The 26621-nt window shown below is 43.9% G+C and overlaps 1 protein-coding gene across 2 annotated transcripts; it reads right to left on the reverse strand.

Annotated features, from left to right (window-relative positions):
- Positions 1-105: 105 nt before the first annotated feature.
- On the reverse strand, positions 106-24949 carry rab5b (RAB5B, member RAS oncogene family). 2 transcript variants are annotated; one of them, XM_033015706.1, is made up of 6 exons: positions 24823-24949; positions 20308-20566; positions 16705-16856; positions 15008-15130; positions 14585-14678; positions 106-260 (listed from the first exon to the last, which is right to left on the reverse strand). In XM_033015706.1, the coding sequence occupies exons 2-6, from the start codon at positions 20468-20470 to the stop codon at positions 226-228; spliced, it is 567 nt and encodes a 188-aa protein (XP_032871597.1). In that variant the 5' UTR covers positions 20471-20566; positions 24823-24949; the 3' UTR covers positions 106-225. The 2 variants fall into 2 exon arrangements, with proteins under 2 accessions (XP_032871597.1, XP_032871596.1); XM_033015705.1 differs by lacking the exon at positions 106-260 and adding an exon at positions 9002-12324.
- Positions 24950-26621: the final 1672 nt, after the last annotated feature.

Raw genomic sequence — 26621 nt, forward strand, 5'->3', positions numbered from 1 at the left:
CCGGCTTGTTCACACACTGGCGAGGGAAGAGAATCAGTCGGTCCAAATATGTTGTTTTTGTAAAGTCTTCCACGAAACCGGCGTCCAGATCAGTTCAGGGAATGTCTCAACATTTCAAGAGAGGAAATGGGAGAGGAGAGAAACTGACTGCAAACTTGCAGCCTGCCCCGCCCTCCACCAGAGCAGAACAGGTTAGTTTTCCATGACACACGAGTCTTGACAAGCCTATTCAGGCCGACGGCAGGCACTCCGGTTGCTGTCTTGAGAAACAATCACAATTAAGTAAAATGAATGAGCATCGCATCTTTGAATAACATTCACATCTCATGAGTGCACGCCGTGGTCATAAACAAAGCGTGGTTAAATGTGAGCATGGAAGCAGAAGGCCATTCAGCCCTTTGTTCAGGGATGATCTGCATCTCTGCCACCCTTACAACACAGAACAAGCCATTGGCCTATAAAGTTTAAATTACATTTTGGGAAGGGCCAGAGAAATATATTTCCAGTTTTCTACAACCCCTTGTCAGAAAACATTAAATGTCTTTCCTGTACAACCATCAGGCTGTTAAACAGGATATGCTCCAAATATCTCAACCATATAGATGGTCCAAAGCTCTGAACCATATAGATGTGGGGAGGTGTGAGTGTGAGTAATTTAATTGTTCCGTTTCAGGACCTGACAACAAAACACTCCTTGAATGGTCTGGCTGAAGTTGCAAGATTGTATTCTCTCAATTTTTGAATTTCACCGTTGTCAATGACTACAGCATCTGTAGCCAATCTTTCAATTTCTGAGGGTTTAATTTATAACATTCAACTTTCATGGTCTAACAATAAGTAGATTCTTTTACACAACTTTCCTGAGGTCAATGTTCCCACGGTAGACAAAAGTGCTGGAGAAACTCAGCGGGTGCAGCAGCATCTATGGAGCGAAGGAAATAGGCAACGTTTCGGGCCGAAACCCTTCTTCAATGTTCCCACTCTGGATCTAAATTCCACGTTGGCTCATTTCAGAGCCAAGGCCTAATAAAGCAAATATTCTATCTCTCACTGTCTTCTTGACAAAAAGGTCAATAGTCCATTAGTCACTGTGATTACTTTTGTAATGTCAACAGCTTTGACAATTTGGCTAAACATACATGAATTCCTTTGCCCTTTATAGTTCCAGATTTTGCCAATATTTACTCTTATTTGAAGATAACTTAATTCTAGTCCACATTGCTAATGATTTCCCCCCACTTGATCTACAGTGCCCTCCATAATGTTTGGGACAAAGACCCATCATTTATTTATTTGCAGTACACAATAATGCTGGAGAAACTCAGCGGGTGCAGTAGCATCTATGGAGCGAAGGAGATAGGCAAAGTTTTGGGCCAAAACCCTTCTTCAGACTGATAGGGGGTGGGGGGAGGCGGGGAGAAGAAAGGAAAAAGGACGAGGAGGAGCCCAAGGGCTGAGGGAGAGGTAGGAGACAGCAAGGGTTAACGGAATTGTGAGAATCCAATGTTCATGCCACCAGGATGCAGACTCCCCAAGCGGAATATTAGGAGCTGTTCCTCCAATTTCCGGTGTTGCTCACTCTGGCCGTGGAGGAGGCCCAGGACAGAGAGGTCGGATACGGAATGGGAGGGGGAGTTGAAGTGCTGAGCCACTGGGAGGTCAGGTTGGTTAGTGCGGACCGAGCGGAGGTGTTCGGCGAAACGATCGCCAAGCCTATGCTTGGTCTCACCGATATAGATCAGCTGACATCTAGAGCAGCGGATGCAATAGATGAGGTTGGAGGAGGTGCAGGTGAACCTCTGTCGCACCTGGAAAGACTGCTTGGGTCCTTGAATGGAGTCGAGGGGGGAGGTAAAGCGACAAATGTAGCATCTCTTGCGGTTGCAAGGGAAAGTGCCCGGGGAAGGGGTGGAGCAGGAGGGAAGGGAAGAATTGACAAGGGAGTTACGGAGGGAGCGGTCTTTGCAGAAGGCAGACAGGGGGGGGAGATGGGAAGATGTGGCGAGTGGTGGGGACACGTTGGAGGTGGCGAAACTGATGGAGGATTACCTGTTGTATGTGCCGGCTAGTGGGGTGAAAGGTGAGGACCAGGGGGACTCTGCCCTTGTTGCGAGTGGGGGGGATAGGGAGAGAGAGCAGTGTTGCGGGGTATGGAGGAGACCCTGATGCGAGCCTCATCTATAGTGGGGGAGGAGAACCCCCGTTCCCTGAAGAATTAGGACATTTGTGATGCCCTGGTGTGGAACACCTCATCCTGGGAGCAGATGCGGCGTAGACGGAGGAATTGGGAATAGGGGATGGAGTCCTTACAGGAAGCAGGGTTGGAGGACGAGTAGTCAAGATAGTCTTGGGAGTCAGTGGGTTTATAGTGGATGTCGGTCAGAAGTCTATCACCTGCGATGGAGATAGTGAGGTCAAGGAATGGTAGGGAAGTGTCGGAAATGGTCCAGGTGTATTTGAGTGCCAGATGGAAGTTGGTAGTGAAGCGGATGAAGTCAGTCAGTTGTGTGTGGGTGCAGGTGGCACCAAAGCAGTCGTTGATGTAACGGAGGTAGACGTCGGGGATGGGGCCGTGGTACGCCCCGAATAAGGATTGTTCGACGTGCCCGACAAAGAGGCAGGCGTAGCTGGGGCCCATGCGCTTGCCAACTAGGCGGAGGAGGGTATCAGTGGACGGGTATAGGTGGCTCCTCTGGTCGAGGAAGAACCGGAGGGCTTTGAGACCATCGTGGTGGGGGATGGAGCTGTAGAGTGACTGGACGTCCATGGTGAAGATGAGTGGATGGAGGCCTAGAGAATTGAATGCGCGGAGACGACGGAGAGTGTCTGAGGTGTCTTGAACATGGTAGAGAGGGATTTAACCAAGGGGGATGGGATGGAGTCAAGGTATGTTGAAATGAGTTAGGTAGGGCACGAACAGGCAGAGACAATGGGCCTACCAGGTTTGTGGATTTTGGGGAGAAGGTAAAATCGGGCCGTGCGGGGCTGGGGAACGATGAGGGCCTCGGAGTTGATGATGTCGGTGATGGTGCTAGAGATACTGGCCTGATGCTCGTCTGCGATTTGCCCCTGTACTCCACAATTTGAGATTTGTAATAGGAACTTTAATAAAGGTCATTTTTATACATTTTGGTTTCACCATGTAGAAATTATAGCAGTGTTTATACATAGTCCCCCCATTTCAGGGCACCATAATGTTTGGGACACAGCAATGTCATGTAAATGAAAGTAGTCATGTTTAGTATTTTGTTGCATATCCTTTGCACGCAATGACTGCTTGAAGTCTGCGATTCATGGACTTCACCAGTTGCCGGGGTTTCTCTGGTGATGCTCTGCCAGGCCTGTATTGCAGCCAACTTTAGCTTATGCTTGTTTTGGGGGCTAGTCCCCTTCAGTTTTCTCTTCAGCATATCAAAGGCATGCTCAATTGGGTTCAGATCAGGTGATTGACATAGCCACTCAAGAATTGACAATTTTTAAGCTTTGAAAAACTCCTTTATTGTTTTAGCAGTATGTTTGGGATCATTGTCTTGCTGTAGAATAAACCGCCGGCCAATGAGGTTTGAAGTATTTATTTGAACTTGAGCAGATAGGATGTGTAGGGCAAAGATCTTTGGTGTAGGGGGTATGGCTGCCTAGCCTGCAGCTGTCTGTTTTTCATTTCTTTTTTCTTATTTTTAGTTAGTTTAGTGTTTTGTTTTTAAGGAGTTTAAGCTTTTTTATGTGTGGGGAGGGGGGGAGGGAAGGGGGAAACTAATTTTCAGGGTCCCTACCTGGTCGGAGATGCAGCTTTTCTCCGGGCTGCACTTTCGACCCGTCCTCGCGGCCTACCAGCGGGCCTGGAGCGGTATTTCCTGAGGGGACCGCCCGGAGCATCGGCGGCGGCGGCTGCGGAGCTGCGGATCCGAGGAGCGAGGGGACCGCCCGGAGCCTCGGCATCGGCATCGGCGGCGGCGAGGCTGCAGGTGTGAGGACGGCGGTGCAGCGCTGGAGCGCCATTGCGGGGCGGGCGGTGCCTTGCCTGGGTCGCCGCGCTGGAACTCCGGTGAGCTGGGACCGGCGTTTAAAACATCGCGGAGCTGCGGGCAGCGGCGCTGAAACTTTCCATCGGGAGCCTGGGATCTCGCGACGAGATAGCCAGTTGAGCTCCATTCGGCGCGGCCTTGTCGGCTCCAGAAGCCACGGTCTCAAGTAGGGAGGCGGCCGTTCCAGGGTTCCTATGCCGCTGAGAGGACTCTCCCGACGCCGGAACATCATCACCCGGCGAGGACGGCCTGGAACATCGGGCCTCCGTAGAGGCAACTGTGGAGGCCTCAATAGGCCCGACTATGGGTGGACATTGGGGATGGGACTGGACTTTGTGCCTTCCCCCATAATGGGAACCATTGTGGGGGGATGTTTTTATGTTAAAGCTATTTATTATTGTTATGTCTGTATTCTTTTTTATGTGCTGCATTGGCAAAAGGAATTTCACTACATCTAGGTGTATGTGACAATAAATCAACCTTTGAACCTCAGAATTCATTATGCTACAACCATCAGCAGTTGCATCATCAATGAAGATAAGTGAGCCAGTATCTTCAGCAGCCATACATGCCCAGGCCAGAACACCCCACCACCATGTTTCACAGATTAGGTGGTATGCTTTGGATCTTGGGCAGTTCCTTCTCTCCTCCATACTTTGCTCTTGCCATCACTATGATACAAGTTAATCTTCGTCTCATCTGTCCACAAGACCTTTTTCCAAAACTGTGGTTGCTCTTTTAAGTACTTCTTGGCAAACTGTAACCTGGCCATCCTATTTTTGCAGTTAACCAGTGGTTTGCATCTTGCAGTGTAGCCTCTGTATTTCTGTTCATGAAGTCTTCTGCAGGCAGTGGTCATTGACAAATCCACACCTGAAGAGTGTTTCTGATCTGTTGGACAGGTGTTTGGAAATGTTTATTTCTTATAGAGAGAATGTTTCTGTCTTTAGCTGTGGAGGTCTTCCTTGGCCTGCCAGTCCTTTTGCAATTAGTAATCGCACCAGTGCTCTCTTTCTTCTTAATGACATTCCAAACAGTTGATTTTGGTAAGCCTAAGGTTTGGCTGATGTCTCTAACAGATTTATTCTTGTTTCTCCGTCTCATAATGGCTTATTTGACTTTCATTGGCACAACTTTGGTCCTCATGTTGATAAACAGCAATAAAAGTTTCCAAGGGTGATGGAAAGACTGGAGGAAAGACCTGCATTAAGGAGGCATTTAAACACACCTGAGCAATTAAAATACGTGTGAAGCCCTGTGTCCCAAACATTATGGTGCCCTGAAATGAGGGGGAACTGTGTAAACACAGCTGTAATTTCTACATAAGTGAAACCAAAATGTATAAAAATGGCCTTTAATAGAATCTGACAATGTGCACTTTAACCACATGTGATTTTTTTTTCTATTATACATCTCAAATTGTGGAGTACAGAGGCAAATAAATAAATGATGGGTCTTTGTCCCAAACATTATGGAGGGCACTGTACATCTCAATAACTTAATTACAGCACTATATACCCATCTAAATTGGTGTCAGCAGCAAACTCAACTTCATTTACCATTAAAAGTGGTGAAAAGGTGAGGCTTGGAGAACACAGCTCATCACCTATTGTCCATTACAGTGTTCCCATTTCTCAAAATCCCAACCGGTCAAAAGTACCTTCTGCTCAATGTTTGTTGACATCTGATGCAATTGTAAATGCTTTCTGTAGGCCTATGTTGTAAACCAAATACACCTCCCAGCTCTTAAAGCCAAATTGAAACTACTAATGTAGAAAAGGTCAAGTGCCCAGTCACAGTTCTTCAGATTAGACATAGAAACATAGGTGCAGGAGTAGGCCATTCGGCCCTTCGAGTCTGCACCGCCATTCAATATGATCATGGCTGATCATCCAACTCAGTATCCCGTACCTGCCTTCTCTCCATACCCTCTGATCCCCTTAGCCACAAGGGCCACATCTAACTCCCTCTTAAATATAGCCAATGAACTGGCCTCGACTACCCTCTGTGGCAGAGAGTTCCAGAGATTCACCACTCTGTGTGAAAAAAGTTCTTCTCATCTCGGTTTTAAAGGGTTTCCCCCTTATCCTTAAGCTGTGACCCCTTGTCCTGGACTTCCCCAACATCGGGAGCAATCTTCCTGCATCTAGCCTGTCCAACCCCTTAAGAATTAGCAGTTTCCCCAAAACAAGTATTTTGCAACAATCTCCAAAGCAATAGACAGATTGCCGAGCTTGATTTCCCTGGAAATTTTTCAAAACGCTTCCCAATTTATTTTTCATTGGTAGGAAGTCAGAATTGGCCAGTATCCCATACTCAGATTGTCAGCCGTTTCATGAAATTTGATGAATCAGTGTGACACTTTTGTCCGACTTATTTCATAATGAAAGTTGCGTTTTCGTTTTAATGCAGATTTTTCAGATAGACACATGCACCAAATGTTCTCTGGAAAAAAGTGCAATCCACAGGAAAGAAAAGTCAGATTAAAGTCCAATTTTATTGAGAATACCAGAAAATAAATTTTTTGAATTTCTGCAAATTACAGTATGAACATTGACTTCTCCAATTTCAGATAGTCCTTGCTGTCTCCTTCTTTCCCATCCCCTTCCCAGCTCTCCCACAGCCCACTGTCTCCGCCTCTTCCTTTCTTCTTCCCACCCCCACATCAGTCTGAAGAAGGGTCTCGTCCCGAAACGTTGCCTATTTCCTTCGCTCCATAGATGCTGCCTCACCCGCTGAGTTCCTCCAGCTTTTTTTGTCTATACTTGGCAGCTACTTATTTGTGCTGCACTTCACTGTAATTACACAATGACCCCACTGGAGGTCACTTACTGCTAACATCCTGGGTCTGTTTGAGGAAAATAGTTTTTGGGGAATCTTCCTTGATTTATGGCCAGCCACAGAATTCACCTTTTTTTGCAGAAAGTAAGATTCTCCATTCTAGGAGGAATAAATGTCAGATGAAGTATTTAGTGGCATGGCCTTTTAGGCCGTCATAATTCATCAGCTTGTGGGTGCAAGGAAGTACAGATGCTGGTTTATACAAGACAAGTGCTGGAGTAACTCAGTAGGTCAGGCAGCATTTCTGGAGAACAAGGGTTTCGACCCAAAACGTCACCATGTTCTCCAGAGCTGCTGCCTGACCTGCTGAGTTACTCCAGCACTTTGACATTATTGACAAAAGTGGAAAGGTTGGTGCAGCTGGCGATGGGGGCGCCGACTGACGGACGAGGATGGACCACGTGGAGCGAGGACGCCGCTACCGCGGGAAGGAACAAAGGAGGATCTGGCGTGGGGGGCACCGCCCTGAGGGGGAAGAACAATGGACAATCTGGCTTGGGGGGGGTCTGCCATTAAGGTAGGGGTGGCACACAGGGGGGGGGGGGGGGGGGGGGGGGGGATCTGCTGCAGATACTGTGTATATTTTGTAACTTTGGCAGGGTTCTTTGGTGGCGACTATTTGCATACAGTGGCTGTGCAAGCAAAGAATTTCACTGTGACTTGTCACTTGACAATAAAGTATTCAATTCAATACGTTTGATACAAAATTAGGCTTCAATTTCAGATGAGTGGTTGCAAAAAAATGCAAAAGCATCAGAGACAAAATAAAACCCACTTGCAAATTTTCCCTTTACAATAATAGCAAAAATAACGGTCAGGCCATCAAAGACAGATAATTGGTAGAGAATTCAGAGGTTACTTCAACACAAAAAAGTAACTTTGCAGGATAAAAACAATCCCAGGACAGCATGATTAAAAAGGCAGTTTAGATGAAGGGGCTTAAATAATCCATATGCCAACACATACTGCAAAGTTTGTTCACTGTCAGAACACATTGTGCTGGAAGACAGATGCATTGCAAGTGAAATATAGGTGCTGGCTCGGAAATGAAAGCAGAGTGTGTTTATAGACTGCTAAACGCTACTACAGAGAGAGGCAGGTCAGTTGAAGGCCAAATCCAGCGCAAGGCCTAGCACCTCAGACTGAGGCAAACAGATTGTCTGAAACCAAGACACTCAAAACAAGTCTATTCCTAGCTCCACCCTGGTAGGGATAGGAGCAGGCCAAGATATAAAGGATGCAATTAAGCTTCCGTAAAGTGCAATATCCCTACTAATTTACAAGAATCTCTGACGAGGGGTTTTTTTTGGGGGGGGGGGGGGGGGGGGGGGGGGGGGGGAGAAAGAGGGAAAAAAGAGAATATCGCAGATAGTATTGAAAATGGTAATGCTGCATGAATGAGCAGAGAAGCCCAAAATGGAAGCAGATCACCGCCAGCTGCTCACCAATTCGACCAGGAGCTGCCCCCTGCCCCAGCTGCAGTTACCACTTGGCAGCCGCTACCATCATCATCCTCAGAACCAGAGCAGAAGCTCACCAATCCCAAGTAGAGTGCCCAAGACTAAATGGGGAATGCCTTCCCATTAAATGCAAATCCAAATGTGGACAAAGTATCAATGTCGGCAGATAGACAAAATGCCTGAGCAACTCGGGTCAGCCATCTCTGGAGAAAATGAATAGGTGAAGTTTTGGGCTCGAGATCCTTCTTCAGACTTGTCATAATATAGGCAACTGAGGCAAGTAGATTGCACCCATGGCAGATGTATAGAGGGTAGGGAGACGAAAATCTAAAGTTAGCAAGGAGGCTATTTAAAAATGAGGACATTAAAATTTGTACAATTGGCATGACATAGGTCACTCGTTTAGTTGCAAGGTCCTGGGTGGAATTCCTCACTGGCTGAAGTCACCTCATTTGCTGTGTGCCATTTGGCTACTGCATTTGCCTGCTCAAGCCACCCAGATTACCTCCAGCGCACATTAGTTACCTCAGGGTTGCACACAGTTGTAGAAAAAATGGTAGCTCCTGCAACTGAAGTCAGCCATTTATGCAAATCAGCTTAAATGCCAACCCTTTGGAATAGATGACCACAGGATGGTCTAAGGCTCGTAGGGAGTGAACAAAACATAGACGCAAGTAGCACTATTAATTTTATTACAGAAAAAGTCAGCTTTGAAACATTAATATGCACAATGAACAACAATGTTGCCTTCTGTACAGCTGCATTCGAAGGCACAAAGTTATTCTGGATCCATTGGCAAAATGCAAGAGAAATACTGGTGAGCTATGGTCTGAGTCAGAAGCTACCTAGGAATTGGAGCACATGGTCAATTGATTGGTAATCCATTTGTTTATATGATGGCGGGACAGTGCATAAAGAGGAAAAAAATCTATTCTTTCTTGGTTACTTGCACTGACCATTTGTAACTATCTAACGAATTCAAAGTGTGTTAAGTAAATGAAATTAAAATTCAAGTACAAAAATGCATACACTATATTGTTTTGCTATACGCAGAATTTTAAAAATAGACCAGAGACATTTGTGATACGATGCGTGGCGATATATACTTCAGACTCCAATGCAATTGCTAGGTAATAACTTTTAATCTTTCAGGATAATATACAAAAATGAAACCCTCAATGCACAAATCCAGGTAGTCCCAAATACATTTCAGTGGTAGTACCCCGATTAGAATACACCAAAATTGTCCATAGTAATGAAATCCATAAACAAGGCCATCCATAATACATGGTTACATCTATTTATTAGAATGACCATGATTTAATTGCAACAAGTTTAAAGCTGACTTAATTACAAAAACAGCAAATTGTTTACAGAATTGTGGCATCTTATTCACAGGTGGCATGACCAGTTTCTTGCTATGAAATCCAACCTTTTACAGGACTTGCATAGTGTTTTATTTAAAAATCACATGCCCACAACTGCTTTGTTCACTTCCATTTGGAGCCAAAACAGGATTAGTGGATTAATATTGCCTCGTAGAAGTGAATAGACAGTCTTCGCGACACCAATGCAAATGATTATCTGGTATAAAATGCATTGCCCATTCATGACAGCTACCATGAAGGAACCATACCTAGCTAGGTGAAGACATTCAACAAGTGCGCCCTTTAGGTTGCAAGAACCAAGCTATCTAATGCAGCAACATTACAACTACACAAATTCAGAAGATCTAATAAAAGCGAACTTTAAAATCATACATACACTTGGAGTCACTGTTGAAGTGAGATCCAAAGGCTTCTCCACTTTTCCCTACCCCTTGAGTCAATAAGAGAAAGTTACATTTCGGAATATTCCCAATGCTGTTATATACATGTGCACAGAGTTGGGTAACTAGACACCAGTTTAGATGAATGCATTGAGAAGAAAACCATTAAAGTGCATCAGAAAAAGATTAAATTCCTATGCCCAAAACACTGATAAAGGCTCAATTTAAAAACTCATCTGATCAAAAATTCTCCAATGTCTCAATTTCTGCATTCAGATTCCTCACACGTTCACACTTGATCTAAAATGCTGATAGCAAAGTGCTTGGCTACGTCCTCATTTCTACCTACATGGCAGACAGTTGAACATCTTTATCAATAACTCTGCCCAAACCAGATGTTAATGCTTATGCTAGCCAATTTTAGAGTTAGACCGGAACAAACACTGGCTCAAAAGTTAAGCTTAGTGGATCAAAAGAGTCCCGTGGGAACGGACTGCTTTTCATCCTATAGGTGTTCTGCAGGAAAGAAACACATTGCAAAGTGGCTGTAAAGTGTATAGATCATGCATTGTAATTGGCAATTTGCAAAATGATCTGAAATCCAGAGATCATTCAATTGTTTACCAATTCATTCCAATGGTGGTGTTCTTATGCAAACCAAGGTGCGGAAACTATTCCTATGTCAAACTACAATGTTTCATGTGTGCCCGTGCTGGAGAGTGCAATGAGAATGTCAAAAAAATCCAACAAATTATTGATCTTTTGAAATCAAATACTCGGGGGAGTTGATCAGGGCAAAATTAAGATATTACCACAAGTTAAATAATGCTGCAGTATCCTACTGCATGGGCAGAATTAGCAGTGCTTTCACATCGTATGTCTATAGTGGAAACTAAATCCAAGAGGAATTAATAAAGCCACAAAATGCCATTGGATCACCACCACAATGCAAACATACAGCCAAGTTACCAAGATACAATGTTATAGTTTATCAAGTTGAATCTCAACCTCTGTGCATCCAACACTACCTGTTAGTCTTAACAGATACTGCTATACTGAACCCAGCCTCCCGGCATCTGCAGTTCTTTCTTAAACACGCCAGCCTTGAAAATGTCAGGTGGAGAACCAGCAATTTTGTAGGCGTCACTTTAATCATAGTTCCAATATAGGAGTCTGAACCAAAATTGTTAAAGTGGACTGAACTATTCAGGACATGTAGTGGTCAGTCATTGTAAAGCTTTCTCAGGTCTTCCCCTACTCCACGTGGAAGGTTCATTAGCTAGCCAATATATGGCACAAGTCATCATAAGCAAAACTACAGCTTAATTTTAGAACCTGTATGCACTCATTTCCAACCATGCATTCATTTTGTGGTATACTGCCCTTTCGTGGTTCAGTTAAGTGCACACCTCTTACAACCCATTCTTGACAAGCACAAGTGTGAGAGCAGTGCAGAGTTAAAACACCCATGCTGACAGAGCCTAGTTTCCCTTCAAACCACTTAAAACCAAGGTGCCACCTACAGTAGTTTTTAAAAAAAACGTGTTACTTCAGAAGTATTCACAAAGTGTTCAGTGACCTACAATCTTATTGCACCAAGAACTAGTAGCCAGAGTTTACAGGTTTTAGCAGCCAATTTCTCCATGATAACTAACCTACTTTTCAATACAGAACCCCTTTTAGAATTACCATTTAGAAAGGGCCAATTACTACAATTTGCTGAACTGCAAAGATTGCCCGTCAGTCAAAGCTTATGCAAAATACTGATTTATATTGTGTGCAGTCTCAAAATACAGGGCAGAAACTGATCAATGGGATACTGCAGCTTTCGTGCTAAGTTACACCACTAGAATGTGAGCATTTTCATAATGTATAATGTTTAAAAACAGGTTTTTGAAGAACTGGTGTGCAAGAGATAAGTGCATCCACACGAACATCATTTAAGAGGGAAAAGGTTGATATTTGCATCTATAATACAAAGTAATGACTGGTTTAAGTTCCACATCCATTCTGCAGGTACTTTCTTGACTAAAGCATCGCAAAGGGCATGGCTGGAGAAATCGAATTTCCACTCAAGTGTGCAGTTGTCAAATGGAGCAAGCTCCCTTCATCATTTAGTTGCTACAACACTGGCTCCTGTTCTGCGGAGATGGTTCGTGGAGATCCACACCTCTATTGCGGCCTGCTGCTCCACTGGCATTCTGAAGTTCACTCTTTGGCAGCTTCTTGGCTGGAAGATAAAGATACGAGTAATGGTGCTCCCAAGTGAAACAGGTGGTTTATCAGGCTTTCAAAAGTATTTACCATTTGTCATCTCCCCTGCACTGGAGCAAGGCAGTGTAGATCCTACACTGAGATCTAGGTACACATGACCTTGAGGAACATCAACTTAATCCAGAAGGCTTAATGTGCCTTGTTAGAGCTCAAACATTCAGATCACCACCTCCATTTTATTGGCAGCAGTTGTTCTCAATGATTCATCTATTCCCACCTGCACTTTGGTGCCTTTTGTCCAATTGTCTTGCATTACCCCTCCCTTCAATTCTTGCCAATGTACAGCCAGTTCTTAAGACCAAGCATCTGAGAGTGTTTAATTAAAAATGCAGGAAATACTCAGGTCAGGCAGACTTAAAGTACCGGTGCTGACTGTATTCCATCCAAGTAGCTATTGGTTCCTCTCAAATATTGTCCAATCAGTTGAGTGTTTCCAGCATTGCCTTTTCATTTCAATTTCAGCATGCAGCCTTTTGCTTTGCTCATTTGGAAACTGCTTAAGATTCACTGCTTTAACATCGGGAGAAGAATGGAAAACAGGGGAGAGACAATGACTTTGCCTTCCAACACAATGCGGAGGAGATTCACTGTGATGGATGTTTGTGTAAATTGTGTGTCTTGTTTTTTTTTCCCCCTTCTTGTTGTATGACTGCAGAAACCAAATTTTGTTTGAACTTCATTTGAGGTTCAAATGACAATAAACGGTATTGTATTTAATATAGTTTGTACTCAAATGGCAATGCTAAGTTTAATGTGCAGGGATGAGTAACAATCAAACTTTAATTGGCACTACAATTCTAGTCACTGGCATACAGACAAATTGTCATATTCCCTCCAGGTTCCAAGGAGTCAAGTTGACCATCCAATGTCAAGAATTTTGACAACAATCTATTCTGCTGCCAAAAATGTAGCTTTATCAAGAGCAGCAAATACTGAACTAAAACCTGTCAGCAAAGTCTGAACCTTAAGTTGCAGCTCAGACCAGATTTGCGCAATGAATTACCACATTGAAGGAGAGAGATTTAAAGACAGAAGAAGTATATTTAGAACAAAGCCTCCAGTCCAAAGGAATCTACAAAATCAGATGCTGTAGCTCAAGGGGCAAGAGCTTGCGTTTACATAGCGCCTCATCAACTTCAGGCTATTGCAAAGCACTTTTGCAGCTAGCTTTGTTGTGCAGTTTGTAGTCAAATGCGGCCGCCAATTTGCGCACAAGGTACTGAGCAGCAGATGAGATGACTGATCAGTTACTGTATATTTTGTAACATTAGTCAAATGTCGACCAAAGTCTTCTCTGAATGAGACCACAGGATCTTTTGCATCCACCAGAACGAGGAGACAAAGCCTCAAGTTTTCTTATTTTTGTTATTAAACGGCAAATAATGTGGCAATCCCTTAATATCAAGAACATAATCAGCTTTGGACAATGACCTGCTGAGTATTTCCAGCATTTAAATTATCTAATCATTGGTATCTAGCCGAAATATTCTGGATCCACTTCAGCACAGCAAGCCAGAACTTTAACTTGGGAGATTGCTATCAACTGTGCCAAGCTTTTAACATAGCTTTGAGGCCCACTGGAACAAAACAGTGGTTGACAAAAAGGAAATTCAAGAATTTATATTGGTTCCTTATGGAGCTTTGGATGCCCAAATTACTTGTGTTTAGTCGGCCTGCCATCCTTCACTAGAACCCCATAAAATGCCATTTAAAGTCAATGGCTTCTCAGGCTCGCTCCTTGGCATACAATTTAGTTTATCCAAGCTTATTCATTGCAGGAAGTTGAATTTTAACTATGCTAATAAAAAATACATTTCTTTAAACATCGAAATGAAACAACTAGTAATTTCTAATATTTGGGGGGAATATTGAGAGAAGCAATTGATCTTTATGGACTATAAGAATGTAGACAAAGGTGCTGGAGAAACTCAGCGGGTGCAGCAGCATCTAAGGAACAAAGGAAATAGGCAACGTTTCGGGCCGAAACGTTGCCTATTTCCTTCGCTCCTTAGGTGCTGCTGCACCCACTGAGTTTCTCCAGCACCTTTGTCTACCTTCGATTTTCCAGCATCTGCAGTTCCTTCTTATACATTTCAGAATGTCTTGCAGGTTTACACCAATCCAAGGATTTTAGACTTCAATGGTTCCCATCTTTCAACTTGGTGGCCAGAACATGCAGTTCAAATTTAAAAGTTGTTAAATGCCCCATTACTTACCTATAGCCAAAAATAGGTCATTAACATTCATTGCTGTCTTTGCTGATGTCTCCATGAACAATAAGCTGTTGTCATCTGCATATGCTTGTGCTTCCTGTTGAAGGAGAAACATTTGTAAATATACGGTGAATTAGACAAATCTACTATCAATTGCATTTATACAATTTTCACATCACTATACTCTGGCAATTGAAAATAAGAGTACATAAGTTTAGATTGAGGGTCAACGCCATACATCCCCTCCCCCCCACCAATTCAAAAATGCCACATATTCCCATTAACAAGACAATGGCCAACTTTCCTCATCTGTGAGTGCTACTCATCTCACAAACAATGCTTGGTACTCAATCAAGATACAGCTACAGACTATGCAACATTCCCATCAGAAGGGGCATTTATATCACCTCCAAAAGATGTACATACCTCATATTCCACCATTCTTTTATTTGCCAGATCTGCTTTATTTCCCGATAGTGCTATAACAATACTGGGGCTTGCTTGGCGCTGCAACTCTTTCACCCATGTCTTTGCTCTTGCAAATGTCTCCTAAAGTTAAAAAAAGCAACAATATTCAATTAAAGTTGAATACTTGGATTCGTGCACCAAAATTCCAACTGGATGACTAAATCACCAGATCTGGCAAGTTTGCATTCTGACTGGCTCAAGGTCACACCAAACTTCAACTGAATAAAAAGGTGCGAAAACCATTTTGAAAACAACTGTAAAAGGCTTGCTGGGACAAAATCTATCAGAAACAATAAAAACTTACCATACATTATCACAGTGCACAATGAAAGCCCTGCCAATTCCCCTGCACTGCTCAAATGTGTCAATTGCTCTTATCCAGAAAACAATTCATGTACAATTTAGCGAAGTGTGCCAAAACAGTGCATCTAATTCTTGATGCAAACACCAAGATGATTTCAATAAATAGTACCACAACACCAGTGTTTCAAAATTCAAATTCCAGAGTTATGCGTAACCCAATAAACAAGTCCTATTATTGGACTGAACAAACGCTTGAAAGATTTGTGGCACCCAACTTTCACCAGCAGACACTAGGTAGGATGCTTGAGAAGATTGCTTGTGGGCCAATGGCTATGGGAGTCAATATGGTGGAAACTAAATTCACCGTCCAATTCATCAAGCTACAAACAAACAACGGACAATTTTAAGTCATTTTAGCCACAGGGATGTTTAAAAAAAGCCTTTAATGCAAATTCATAAGATTTCCCTTCTCCCATCAAGTGTCCAGACTGATCAGCTTAACTGGTCTGAATGATCAAGGAAGGGGAAGCCAAGGGTTTGTGAACCCATCCTATCAATGGGATGGCAGTCAACCGCTTCAAGTTCCAGACCGAGCACATCTGATGATCTGTTCTGGGCCCAGCAATTAGTGCAATGAAAGAAAGCTCAATGCATTTACTTCCCCAGTTTGCTCAAAGATTCAGCACCCTCAAACTTTTACAAGTGTATGTTGGAGAGCGTACTGAGTGGTTGCATTATAGCCCGGTTCTGTAACTCAAATGCCCAAGAAAGGAGGTTGCAAAAGATGGTGGACAATGCCAGGTCCATCAAAAGCATCACCTTCCTACCATTGAAGCGCTCAACAGGAAACTTTGCCTCAAGTCACCAGCCAATATCAAAGACACCACTCTGGCATCTCAATGATACCACCAGGAAGGTAGTATAGGAGCCAGAGAACCATTACCTCCAGGGTCAAGAACAGCTTCTTCCCATTAACAATCAAACTTTTCAGCCACGCCGCACAATCCCAACCACAACTCTACCTCAGCACCGAATTACAATCAATGTTGTACAAGGTTGCACTATGTACTATTATGTTTTGGTTACCTTGTGTAACTGATGGCTTGTGTACTTGTTGGATTGTTGCATTAATGTGCCTGTAAAGTTGCAGCAGGAATGTCATTATCATATGCACCAGGACTGGGACAATTAACTTCTTGTCTTGACGTTAAGATTTTGCAAGTGCAGAATTACCTTACATCATACATTTCCGGCTCCCTGACCCAAAAGCAGGAATAAACAATCACAAAACACACCTTTTCATATTAGACAATTGTTGTGACCCTACTGAAGACACGGCAGCTTGTTCTAACCTGATTGGTGATGTCATAGACTACAATGGCAGCCTGAGCACCTCTGTAATACATGGGAGCTAGACTGTGATATCGTTCTTGTCCAGCAGTGTCCCAGATCTCAAACTTCACTGTTGTGTCATCCAAGCAGACAGATTGTGTGAGAAAGGCAGCTGCAGAAATATTAAAAGAACCACTGGTCAGTTTTACCTTAAGACAGTTTCGACAGAGTAGACAAAAAGACCAACTGAAATAAAAAAGTTATTTAAAGCAATAACTTGGCAGATATTCCCCTCGACGTTCATAAAGGCTGCACAGTCAAATAGTAAAACCCTGAACAGTAATTTCCAATGGTAGTATAATTACACAGCTTGATCTTTAGATAGAGCTTTAAATAGCAAATGTGGCTGTAATAATATATTGTATTAACAGCTGCAAATAAGGTTTGTTGCTCAATGCATACAAGACACGTGCACTGGCCATTAAATGGTAGGGGAACAAAGCAATTATTGAGCTCCAACCCTATTTTCCCAGTCCCAGGGAAGGATTTACAACCTTAAACATCAATTCTTCCTACAAATGCTGCCTGACTTGCTGAGTATTTCTGGTACTTCAAATTTCCAGCATCTGTAGTTTAAAAAAGTAATCTCATATCATTCCAACTAAAGAAATCATCTCCATCCAACACTATCAAAAAGAGGTACATGCCTTTGCTCAAATCTCCTTTGTTACCAGTCGATCAATTTTACATTCCAACTTCCACCTCAACCTCAACTTCACCACTTTCAAATGTTGCTAATGCATATAGAATTATCTATACACCAACATCTTCAGGTAAGGGCAACGTTTGGCAGATTGAAAAGAGTCAGTTAGTTACGATTTTTGAACAAATCATTTAATTGCCACAAAGTGCTGGAGTAACTCAGCAGGTCAGGCAGCATCTCTGGACGACATGGACAGGTGACATTTCAGGTTAGGACCCTCCCTTAATTGCCATTTCAGGTTAGGACCCTCCCTTAATTGCCATTTCATTATGATAAACTTGCAACACATTAGTAAAGGAAACATCCCATAAACTAATTATTCAGCTCTACCTGAAAGAACCCCCCCCTCAAGAAAGCATTGAGAGGGGGAATGGTCCAAAGTAACAAAATTACCACTTAAAAAAGCATATCCAGCCAAGGTTTCCACTTGATGATGGATGAGTTTATGGAGAGTGTACTGGCAACTGTTTCAAGTTGTACATTAATAATGCAGTGATGGCTCTGGCTTGAATTACTGCTGATTATGATGATACTGTGACCACACCTTGACAATGGAAGAGCCAAGTCTTTGGTCTTCAGACCGAGGGAAAACAACTGTTGCTTCTATCAAATAGGGGCTTGTGTTCCAAATATGAAGCCCTGGATCCGACAACCTCAATGACACTCAAATCATGAAAGAGTTCCCAGAGTTCTGGCACCTTGAAAGTGCCTTGGCCCGAAAGCACCTGTGAAATTAATGAACCAAGTGTTGCAACTGGGGAGCTTGGCACCAAGTTACATTAGTTTAAAAGTCAAAGAGCAAGCCATTTATCCAAATGATCTACCAATTATATTTTGTTTACATGCAAGTTAGTTGGCAACAATGGACAAGAGCAAGGAGCCTCATATGTGAATACTATTTCAGAGACATTGTTAATGGGGAGTCACAACTTTGATAAATGAAGAACATACCATATAATAGCAAATTGTAAAGTAACCAACAGAAGCTAGTAGCATTTTGAATATTAAGTATTGCTGGCAAATACAGTGCCTTCCATAATGTTTAGGACAAAGACCCATCATTTATTTATTTGCCCCTGTACTCCACAATTTGAGATTTATAATAGAAAAAAAATCACATGTGGTTAAAGTGCACATTGTCAGATTTTATTAAAGGGTATTTTTATACATTTTGGTTTCACCATGTAGAAATTACAGCTGTGTTTGGACATAGTCGCCCCCATTTCAGGGCACCATAATGTTTGGGACACATGGCTTCACAGGTGTTTGTAATTGCTCAGGTGTGTTTATTTGCCTCCTTAATGCAGGTAGAAGAGAGCACTCAGCACCTAGTCTTTGCATCACCTTTGGAAACCTTTATTGCTGTTTATCAACACGAGGTCCAAAGTTATGTCAAAGAAGAGAAGGAACTGCCCAAGATCCAAAGGATACCACTTCATCTGTGAAACACAGTGGTGGGGGTGTTATGGCCTAGGCATATATGGCTGCTGAAGGTACTGGCTCACTTATCTTCATTGATGAAACAACTGCTGATGGTTGTAGCATAATGAATTCTGAAGTGCATAGACACATCTGCTCAAGTTCAAACAAATGCCTCAAAACTCATTCTACAGCAAGTCAGGTTAGATAGAGCTCTAGGGGCTAGTGGAGTCAAGGGATATGGGGAGAAGGCAGGCACGGGTTATTGATAGCTGACGATCAGCCATGATCACAATGAATGGCGGTGCTGGCTCGAAGGGCTGAATGGCCTCCTCCTGCGCCTATTTTCTATGTTTCTATGTTAATGATCCCAAACATACTGCTAACGCAACAAAGGAGTTTTTCAAAGCTAAAAATGGTCTATTCTTGAGTGGCCAAGTCAATCACCCGATCTGAACCCAATTGAGCATGCCTTTTATATGCTGAAGAGAAAACTGAAGGGGACTTGCCCCCAAAACAAGCACAGGCTAAAGATGGCTGTAATACAGGCCTGGCAGAGCATCACCAAAGAAGACACCCAGCAACTGGTGATGTCCATGAATCGCAGACTTCAAGCAGTCATTGCATGCAAAGGATATGCAACAAAATACTAAACATGACTACTTTCATTCACATGACATTGCTGTGTCCCAAACATTCTGGTGCCCTGAAATGAGGGGACTATGTACAAACACTGCTGTAATTTCCACATGGTGAAACCAAAATGTATAAAAATGGCCTTTACTAAAATCTGACAATGTGCACTTTCACCACATATGATTTTTTTTATTACAAATCTCAAATTGTGGAGTACAGGGGCAAATAAATAAATGATGGGTCTTTGTCCAAAACATTATGGAGGGCACTGTAGACTCGAGAATAACAGGAAACAACTTCACCAAGAGCACAGCGCACTGCAACACTGACAAGTTTAAATAGCAATAAACTGCAAACATCAGCTAACACTTTAGCCATTGTTGCCTCCTGTCCCAAAGTCACCTACTAGCTTTCCCAATTCAGCAGTTCAGAGCACCGCTCACTCACTGCCAAGTACAAACTGAAGAAATACAAGCTTCTAAAATGGTTACTTGACCATTCGAAAACCAAATGTTTGGATTAAAGTACACAATTCCAGTTATGAAAGAAAGGTCAGGAGGGAAGCAATAATAGGAAAGGGACAAAAAAAGTGCTGGAGTAACTCAGCAGATCAGGCAGCGTCTCTGGAGAACATGGATACGTGACCTTTTGGTCGAGACCCCTCTACTATGGGAAAGGGACAATAGTTATGGATGTTATGGTGTGGAGCACAACATACAAGCAGCAAAATTAATAGAACAAGCATAGCCAAGAGGGGCCCCACGCTCCATTTCCAACATTATCTTCCATTGGTACACGGACTTACCACCAATTGTGCTTTCCTGGTATTCATGGAATTGTCCTTTAACAAATCGCAGCACTAGACTGGACTTTCCCACAGCTGACTCGCCGAGCAAGACAAGTTTGAACTGGCAGATTTTGCTGGCCTGTGATTGACCATTTGGCCTGGATACTCCTCTGCTGGCCATGGCCACCACAGGAATTGCAACAGAAGTAGCAGAAACAGATCCTGCCAATTCCAGAGAACAAGCACGAGAACCAAGATCAGCCCGAAAGCATACAATCTGCAAGAAAAACACATTTAGACTAGAATAGCTTTAGTTACAATAATCACAATTACAATGAACAATTACAATAGTAAATGGCCAATCAATTCCTACTCAAATGAAACCAAATATTTCAGTATACTCCATGTAGAAGCTCTAGTCCAGAAACTCTAGTCTGGGACAGTTCTGCATCTGTCGTGCAAATCTGTGCCAAATTAACCAATTCAAATGATGATCTAACCAGGATAAAATTAAGACCTGTGGTGCAGTGTGTTCCAAGAACCATTGTTGTCTGGGGAATGTCCATTTGCAAGGGGGGGGGGGGGGGGGGGAGAGAGGAGGGGGGGGGGAGAAGAGGAGGGGGGGGGGGGAGAAGAGGAGGGGGGGGGGGAGAAGAGGAGGGGGGGGGGGGGAGAAGAGGAGGGGGGGGGGGAGAAGAGGAGGGGGGGAGGAGTAGAGGTGGGGGGGGGTGGAGGGGGGGGGGGGAGAAGAGGAGGGGGGGGGGTGAAGAGGAGGGGGGGGGAGAAGAGGAGGGGGGGGAGAAGAGGAGGGGGGAGAAGAGGAGGGGGGGGGAGGGGAGGAGGGGGGGAGAGAAGAGGGGGGGGGAGAAGAGGAGGGGGGGGGGGAGAGGAGGGGGGGGAGAGGCGGGGGGGGAGAGGGGGGGGGGAGAGGGGGGGGGGAGAGGGGGGGGAGGGGGGGGAGAGGGGGGGGGAGAGGGGGGGGGAGAGGGGGGGGGGAGAGGGGGGGGGGGAGAGGGGGGGGGGGGAGAGGGGGGGGGGAGGGGGGGGGGGAGGGGGGGGGGGAGAGGGGGGGGGGAGAGGGGGGGGGAGAGGGGGGGGGGAGAGGGGGGGGGGAGAGGGGGGGGGGGAAGAGGGGGGGGGGGGAGAGGGGGGGGGGAGAGGGGGGGGGGAGAGGGGGGGGGGGAGAGGGGGGGGGGGGAGAGGGGGGGGGGAGAGGGGGGGGGGAGAGGGGGGGGGGAGAGGGGGGGGGGGAGAGGGGGGGGGGGAGAGGGGGGGGGGGAGAGGGGGGGGGGGAGAGGGGGGGGGGGGAGAGGGGGGGGGGGAGAGGGGGGGGGGGGAGAGGGGGGGGGGAGAGGGGGGGGGGAGAGGGGGGGGGGAGAGGGGGGGGGGAGAGGGGGGGGGAGAGGGGGGGGGGGAGAGGGGGGGGGGGAGAGGGGGGGGGGGGAGAGGGGGGGGGGGGAGAGGGGGGGGGGGGGAGAGGGGGGGGGGGGGAGAGGGGGGGGGGGGGGGAGAGGGGGAGAGGGGGAGAGGGGGAGGATCAAGGGCAATTTCTGTGGTCCAACACCAGTTATACTTTGACAAATAAAGTACAAACCATTGTTAAGTACATCAATATTGCTGTGAACACTAGAGTACCAATTCACTTTTCACTTTACTAAGGCATGCAAATCATGAACCTACTGCATTGTCAAAAGCTTAGGGCAGGAGGATTTTATTTCAGACAACATTTTGGGGGGAAATTTAACATATCAAAAATCCCTGGTCAACTAACATATGGAATAGATTCCCCTATGGTGCAACATATTGATCAAGGAAGACAAGCTTTCTGAGACAATACACCCAATCAAAATATGGACACTGAGGTTTTGCTGGCATTTAATTATGCTCTCCCGTTAGTGCAGGTTTTTTTTAAAAAGCCATCTCAGCTCAGGTTTGTATACCTTGAACATCTGGAAAAATCATAATCATACTTTATTAGCCAAGGGTGTTTTGCAACATACGAGGAAAAATGGACACCATATGACTCAAGAGTAAACAGTTGTCACATTACCATGACAAGTTTTAGATTCCCTTCATAAACAAGGAATGAAACACGATATGTACCAACGAAACAAGATATGTACTTGGCCAACAGGGCTAACAACTATAATGCAATTGCTCACTTTCCCACTTCAATGAAAACAAAAATAAATTATTTTGGGAGCAACAAGTAGGTGTTTGCAAATTTAAGAAGCCCAAAGCCAACTAGCAGAATAGATGTCAACATTTCTCCAAATAGACAGATTTTTAGTATTTTGTGCATGGAAAAAATAACACATTCAAAATTTGTAGAAGAAAAACCTTTGTTCAGAGTTGTCCAAAATCGAATTGCATATTGCTGAATTAGAGTATTTTGGATAGCTCATTATGAATGAAAACCAGTATACCAAATGCAAAATTTACTTTGAAAGGAAATTTGGCTATTGATTGATTGATAGATAGACTTTATTAATCCCCTTATTCAGGGGAAATTCTGATGTCCTTGCAGCACACTAATAAAAATACAACACAGTATTCATGAAGAAATTCAACACCAAAACATAAAAACATCCCCCCACAGTGATTCCCACTGTGGGGGAAGGCACAAAGTCCATGAACTGCCATTTTTAAAAAAAACAATAATTGGCTGTGAAGTATCTAGACAGAGGTCACAGCAGGTTCTGCAATTCTGTCTTACCAGCAAGTCTTTAGTCTTACGTGGCCAAAGCAAAATCTTGAAGGAAAGGACACTTAATGTGTAAAATAACATACTCCTTATGGTAGAATTCCCTTGCTTCCTTTCCCTGTTCTGGCATTGTACCCAATAGTCTTCAAGAACATCACCCATTACAGCATCAGGCCCAGGATAGGATTAATAAACTCATCAGGAAGGCTGGCTGCATCCTCGGAGCAAGGATGGATTCATGGGAGGTGGTCTTGGAGGGGAGGATGCTCCTCAAACGGCAGGGCATCTTGGACAATACAGCTCACTCCCTCCACGACACACTGGTCAACCTGAGGAGTATCTTCAGCAACAGACTGGCTCCACCAAGATGCAGGACAGAACAACACCACAGGAGATCCTTCTCCCTGTGGCTATTAAACTGTACAACTCCTCCCCCTTCTGTCATGGGGTAGACTGACTTCCCTCCCCACACCTCCAATCCTTTCCACTCGTCACTTTAATTTCATGTTTTGTGTATCTTGGGGTTTTTTTTTTAATCACTGTTGGCAGATCAACTTCCCTCCTGGGATAAATAAAGTTCTATCGTATCGTATCATATGCTATAGTGCTGACAATGCGAACCTTTGAGGCTTATGGGACAGTACATATGACACTTCCTTTTCAGAGCCTGTTACAAACATCACAGAAACAATGAAATCCATTTTTTATTTATTGACTACCTTCCTCCTCCACCCTATAACAAACTGCTTGGAGTCATTACTTGGCTCACCACTGTAGTTCCAATGACAAAGTCCCAAATGCATCTTCTGGACTAGTGACACACAAGAGTTATGATCAATGGGTTATATTTCTGATTGATATCTAGACTAAAGGGTTGGTTAATGAAAAACTGCCAATTTTAAAAAACTGGATAAGCTCCCAAACATACATCTTTACTGCACTGAAAGAAGCAAGTACTTTAATAAAATTACTAAATAGGAGATGGTAGAAGGGACTGAATTGTATCCCTTCTCATCTTGTACTTTCAATTTACATGCAAGACAATAGTTGCTTACAAGCAAATATCCACAAATTCTAAATGCAGCCCAAACTCAACCCTAGGCCAGAAACGCTGACCCATTCTTTGACAAAGCTTTCGAACCATCGCTAGAGTATTTATTGATGAACAATATCTGCAACAACTCGGTAAAGACCACTGCCACAAAACTAGGAGCAAGTCACAGGCAGTGACTTGGCAAGTCCTGCAGTTTACCTTCGGGGTCAGGAGTGAAAAATGTCAAAGGAGTATTCTTCAACTGTCAAATTGATCGTTCACCGTGAAAAGATTGCGGGCTGGGTCATGAAGTGGTATCACGCCCAAGGCTTTGTCCCAAAAGTAACAAATAGATAATGGCTGTTTCGCCACATTTTAATTCCATGGGATTTACGTGGAAGTCTTTACTTCCATCGGTTCGAATAAGAGTCCTGCAATCAATGCTCATCAGAGCTCTAAATGTCTAACCCCAACATAAGGAATCGGTTAAGGCCCGAGTGTCGTTCCTTTGCAAAATAACTTCAATGTATTCTTGCTGGAAATCTCTAGACACTAACAAACTGTCAGCATCGCGTTCAAAAATAACCAGTCCTCCAAGCCCATAGAAATGAAAAAAAACCCATGTTATTTTGCTGCTGCCCGCCCAATCCCCACACCCATAAGCAGCGCAACGTTCTCTGTCTGTTTAAAAAGTCCTACGCCTCACGAAAAGCTGGACAACCCCAAACCTAAACTCGAAAGAGAATGGTTCGCTCATATATTTATCACCAAAAACAGTTTTTAAACGTATATATACCTCAACGACGCCTTCAACTTCGCAGATCTTTTTTTAATTAATTGTGTCGCAAGAAGTGAGCGGCGGCGGCCGAGCCTGGACCACAGCAAGAGGCGGGAACTGATCAGCACCTTCCAGGCGGAATTAAAGGCTGCCATACGTTATTGACAGCCGCACGCACCAATCACAACGCGGTGGGGGCGGGCGCTGCACAGACAGCCAGTTAAAGAGAGCAACCCGTGTGATTGACCGCCGGTTCGTCCACTAGCCAAGCGCCGTTTGCGGGGGGACTTGACCAACTAGCCAATCGGAGCGGGGTCCTGGAGAGTGGGCGGGACTTCCTGTGTTAGCGTGGTTGTCGTGGAGGCTCGTTGCTTCTTCGATGTCGAGTGTGGTGGGCGGTTCACTTCAGTTTATTGTCACGTGTACTGAGGTACAGTGAAAAGCTTTTGTTATTTGCGATCCGCAGAAAGACAATACATGATTACAATCGAGATATTTACAGTGTACAGATACATAAGGGGATAACGTTTAGTGCAAGGTAAAGCCAGCAAAGTCCAATTAAAGTAGGTATGTTACAAAACTTACCTTCAGCGGCGCTGTAATTCTGCCACTGGCCGTGTGCGCGATTTTGGGGCGTTTGATAGGGGGGCGGGGTTAAAACGGGTTTTTTTCCCGACCTGGTCCTGAATTATATTTTGTTGGAGTGCAAGATGTTGCTAAAGAATCGTTCCGATGGGCCGTTCTGTGTGTTTTTAAAAAAAATTCACCCGACAAGTTAATCGCTGGAGTGATTTTAAAATCAGCTTCTGAAGCCGTCAATGCCGACAACGGGGCCGGATTTTATGTAGGGGATAGGGGAAAAGAAAGTAGTTTATTTTTATGTATAAAAGTGTTTCTTAAGATGTTTCTTAAAATTCCCATTTTAAGTTGCGAAACGGTGATTTAGTCCCCGAACGAACCGGCTGTGTATTTGCTGCCGATATGGGGACTAAATCACTGCAACCTCAACGTTCCAAATGGTCCAGTTCCAGAAAATCCCACTCGCAAGTTGATTTAAATGGCCATTAATTTACAGGTATTAAACATTAAATTCCTTCCATTTGGCCTATAAACCCATGACAATGAGATTTTAAAATTATGTTATATTCTGAATTCTTGTGTGAATGTTATTTGGACACTTGGGCTATTTAAAAATGTTAATCTATTCTTAAGAAATGGATAGATGTTTAGATCTGGTAATTGAATTTTGTAATTAGCTACAGTTAGGTAACTAGCTAACTATATGCTTTAATTTCAAGTCATCTAAGTAAGATTGTTTCATATGTTTCAGAATGCTTCAATCTATAATAACTGAAAATTTATTTCAGTTCTCTTAAATTTTAAGAACGTTATCAGCCTTTAACTGTTCTCGATCACAGCTTTTGTGTTAAGTCAATGAAAAAGCAATAGGGAACAAGATGCCAATTTCCGAGTATGAAAATGGCCATAACCTTTTTAATACTGAAGATATTAAAGTGAATTAGGTGTCAAATTAAACTTCTTTTTATGCTTTATCTGATGGGATAAATTAAAGACTTGATTTTTAAAATCTCAAAATTTGTAACATTGTTAAATAAAGGATGCAAGAAGGGTCTTGATCTGAAACATCACCCATTCCTTCTTTCCAGAGATGCTGCCTGTCCCACTGAGTTACTCCAGCACTTTGTGTCCATCTCCGATCAAGGATAGTGCAAGGGTTACCAAAGAGGTAACCCACCTCCAGTTTAAATTCCATTTGGAATATTTTGGAGGACCAAGAACCAAGAAAGATAACAGCT

This window comes from Amblyraja radiata, chromosome 46 (assembly GCF_010909765.2).
Source record: "Amblyraja radiata isolate CabotCenter1 chromosome 46, sAmbRad1.1.pri, whole genome shotgun sequence".
In the NCBI taxonomy this organism is placed as follows: Eukaryota; Metazoa; Chordata; class Chondrichthyes; order Rajiformes; family Rajidae; genus Amblyraja; species Amblyraja radiata.

Excerpts from the sequence above, each read along its gene's own strand:
- rab5b (XM_033015705.1), bottom strand. The coding sequence starts at position 20,470 with ATGGCCAGCAGAGGAGTATCCAGGCCAAATGGTCAATCACAGGCCAGC. Across the intron at positions 16,857-20,307 it reads CCAGGAAAGCACAATTGGTG|CTGCCTTTCTCACACAATCT; the intron begins GTAAGTCCGTGT and ends ATATTTCTGCAG. Across the intron at positions 12,325-14,584 it reads TGACCTATTTTTGGCTATAG|CCAAGAAGCTGCCAAAGAGT; the intron begins GTAAGTAATGGG and ends TTTATCTTCCAG.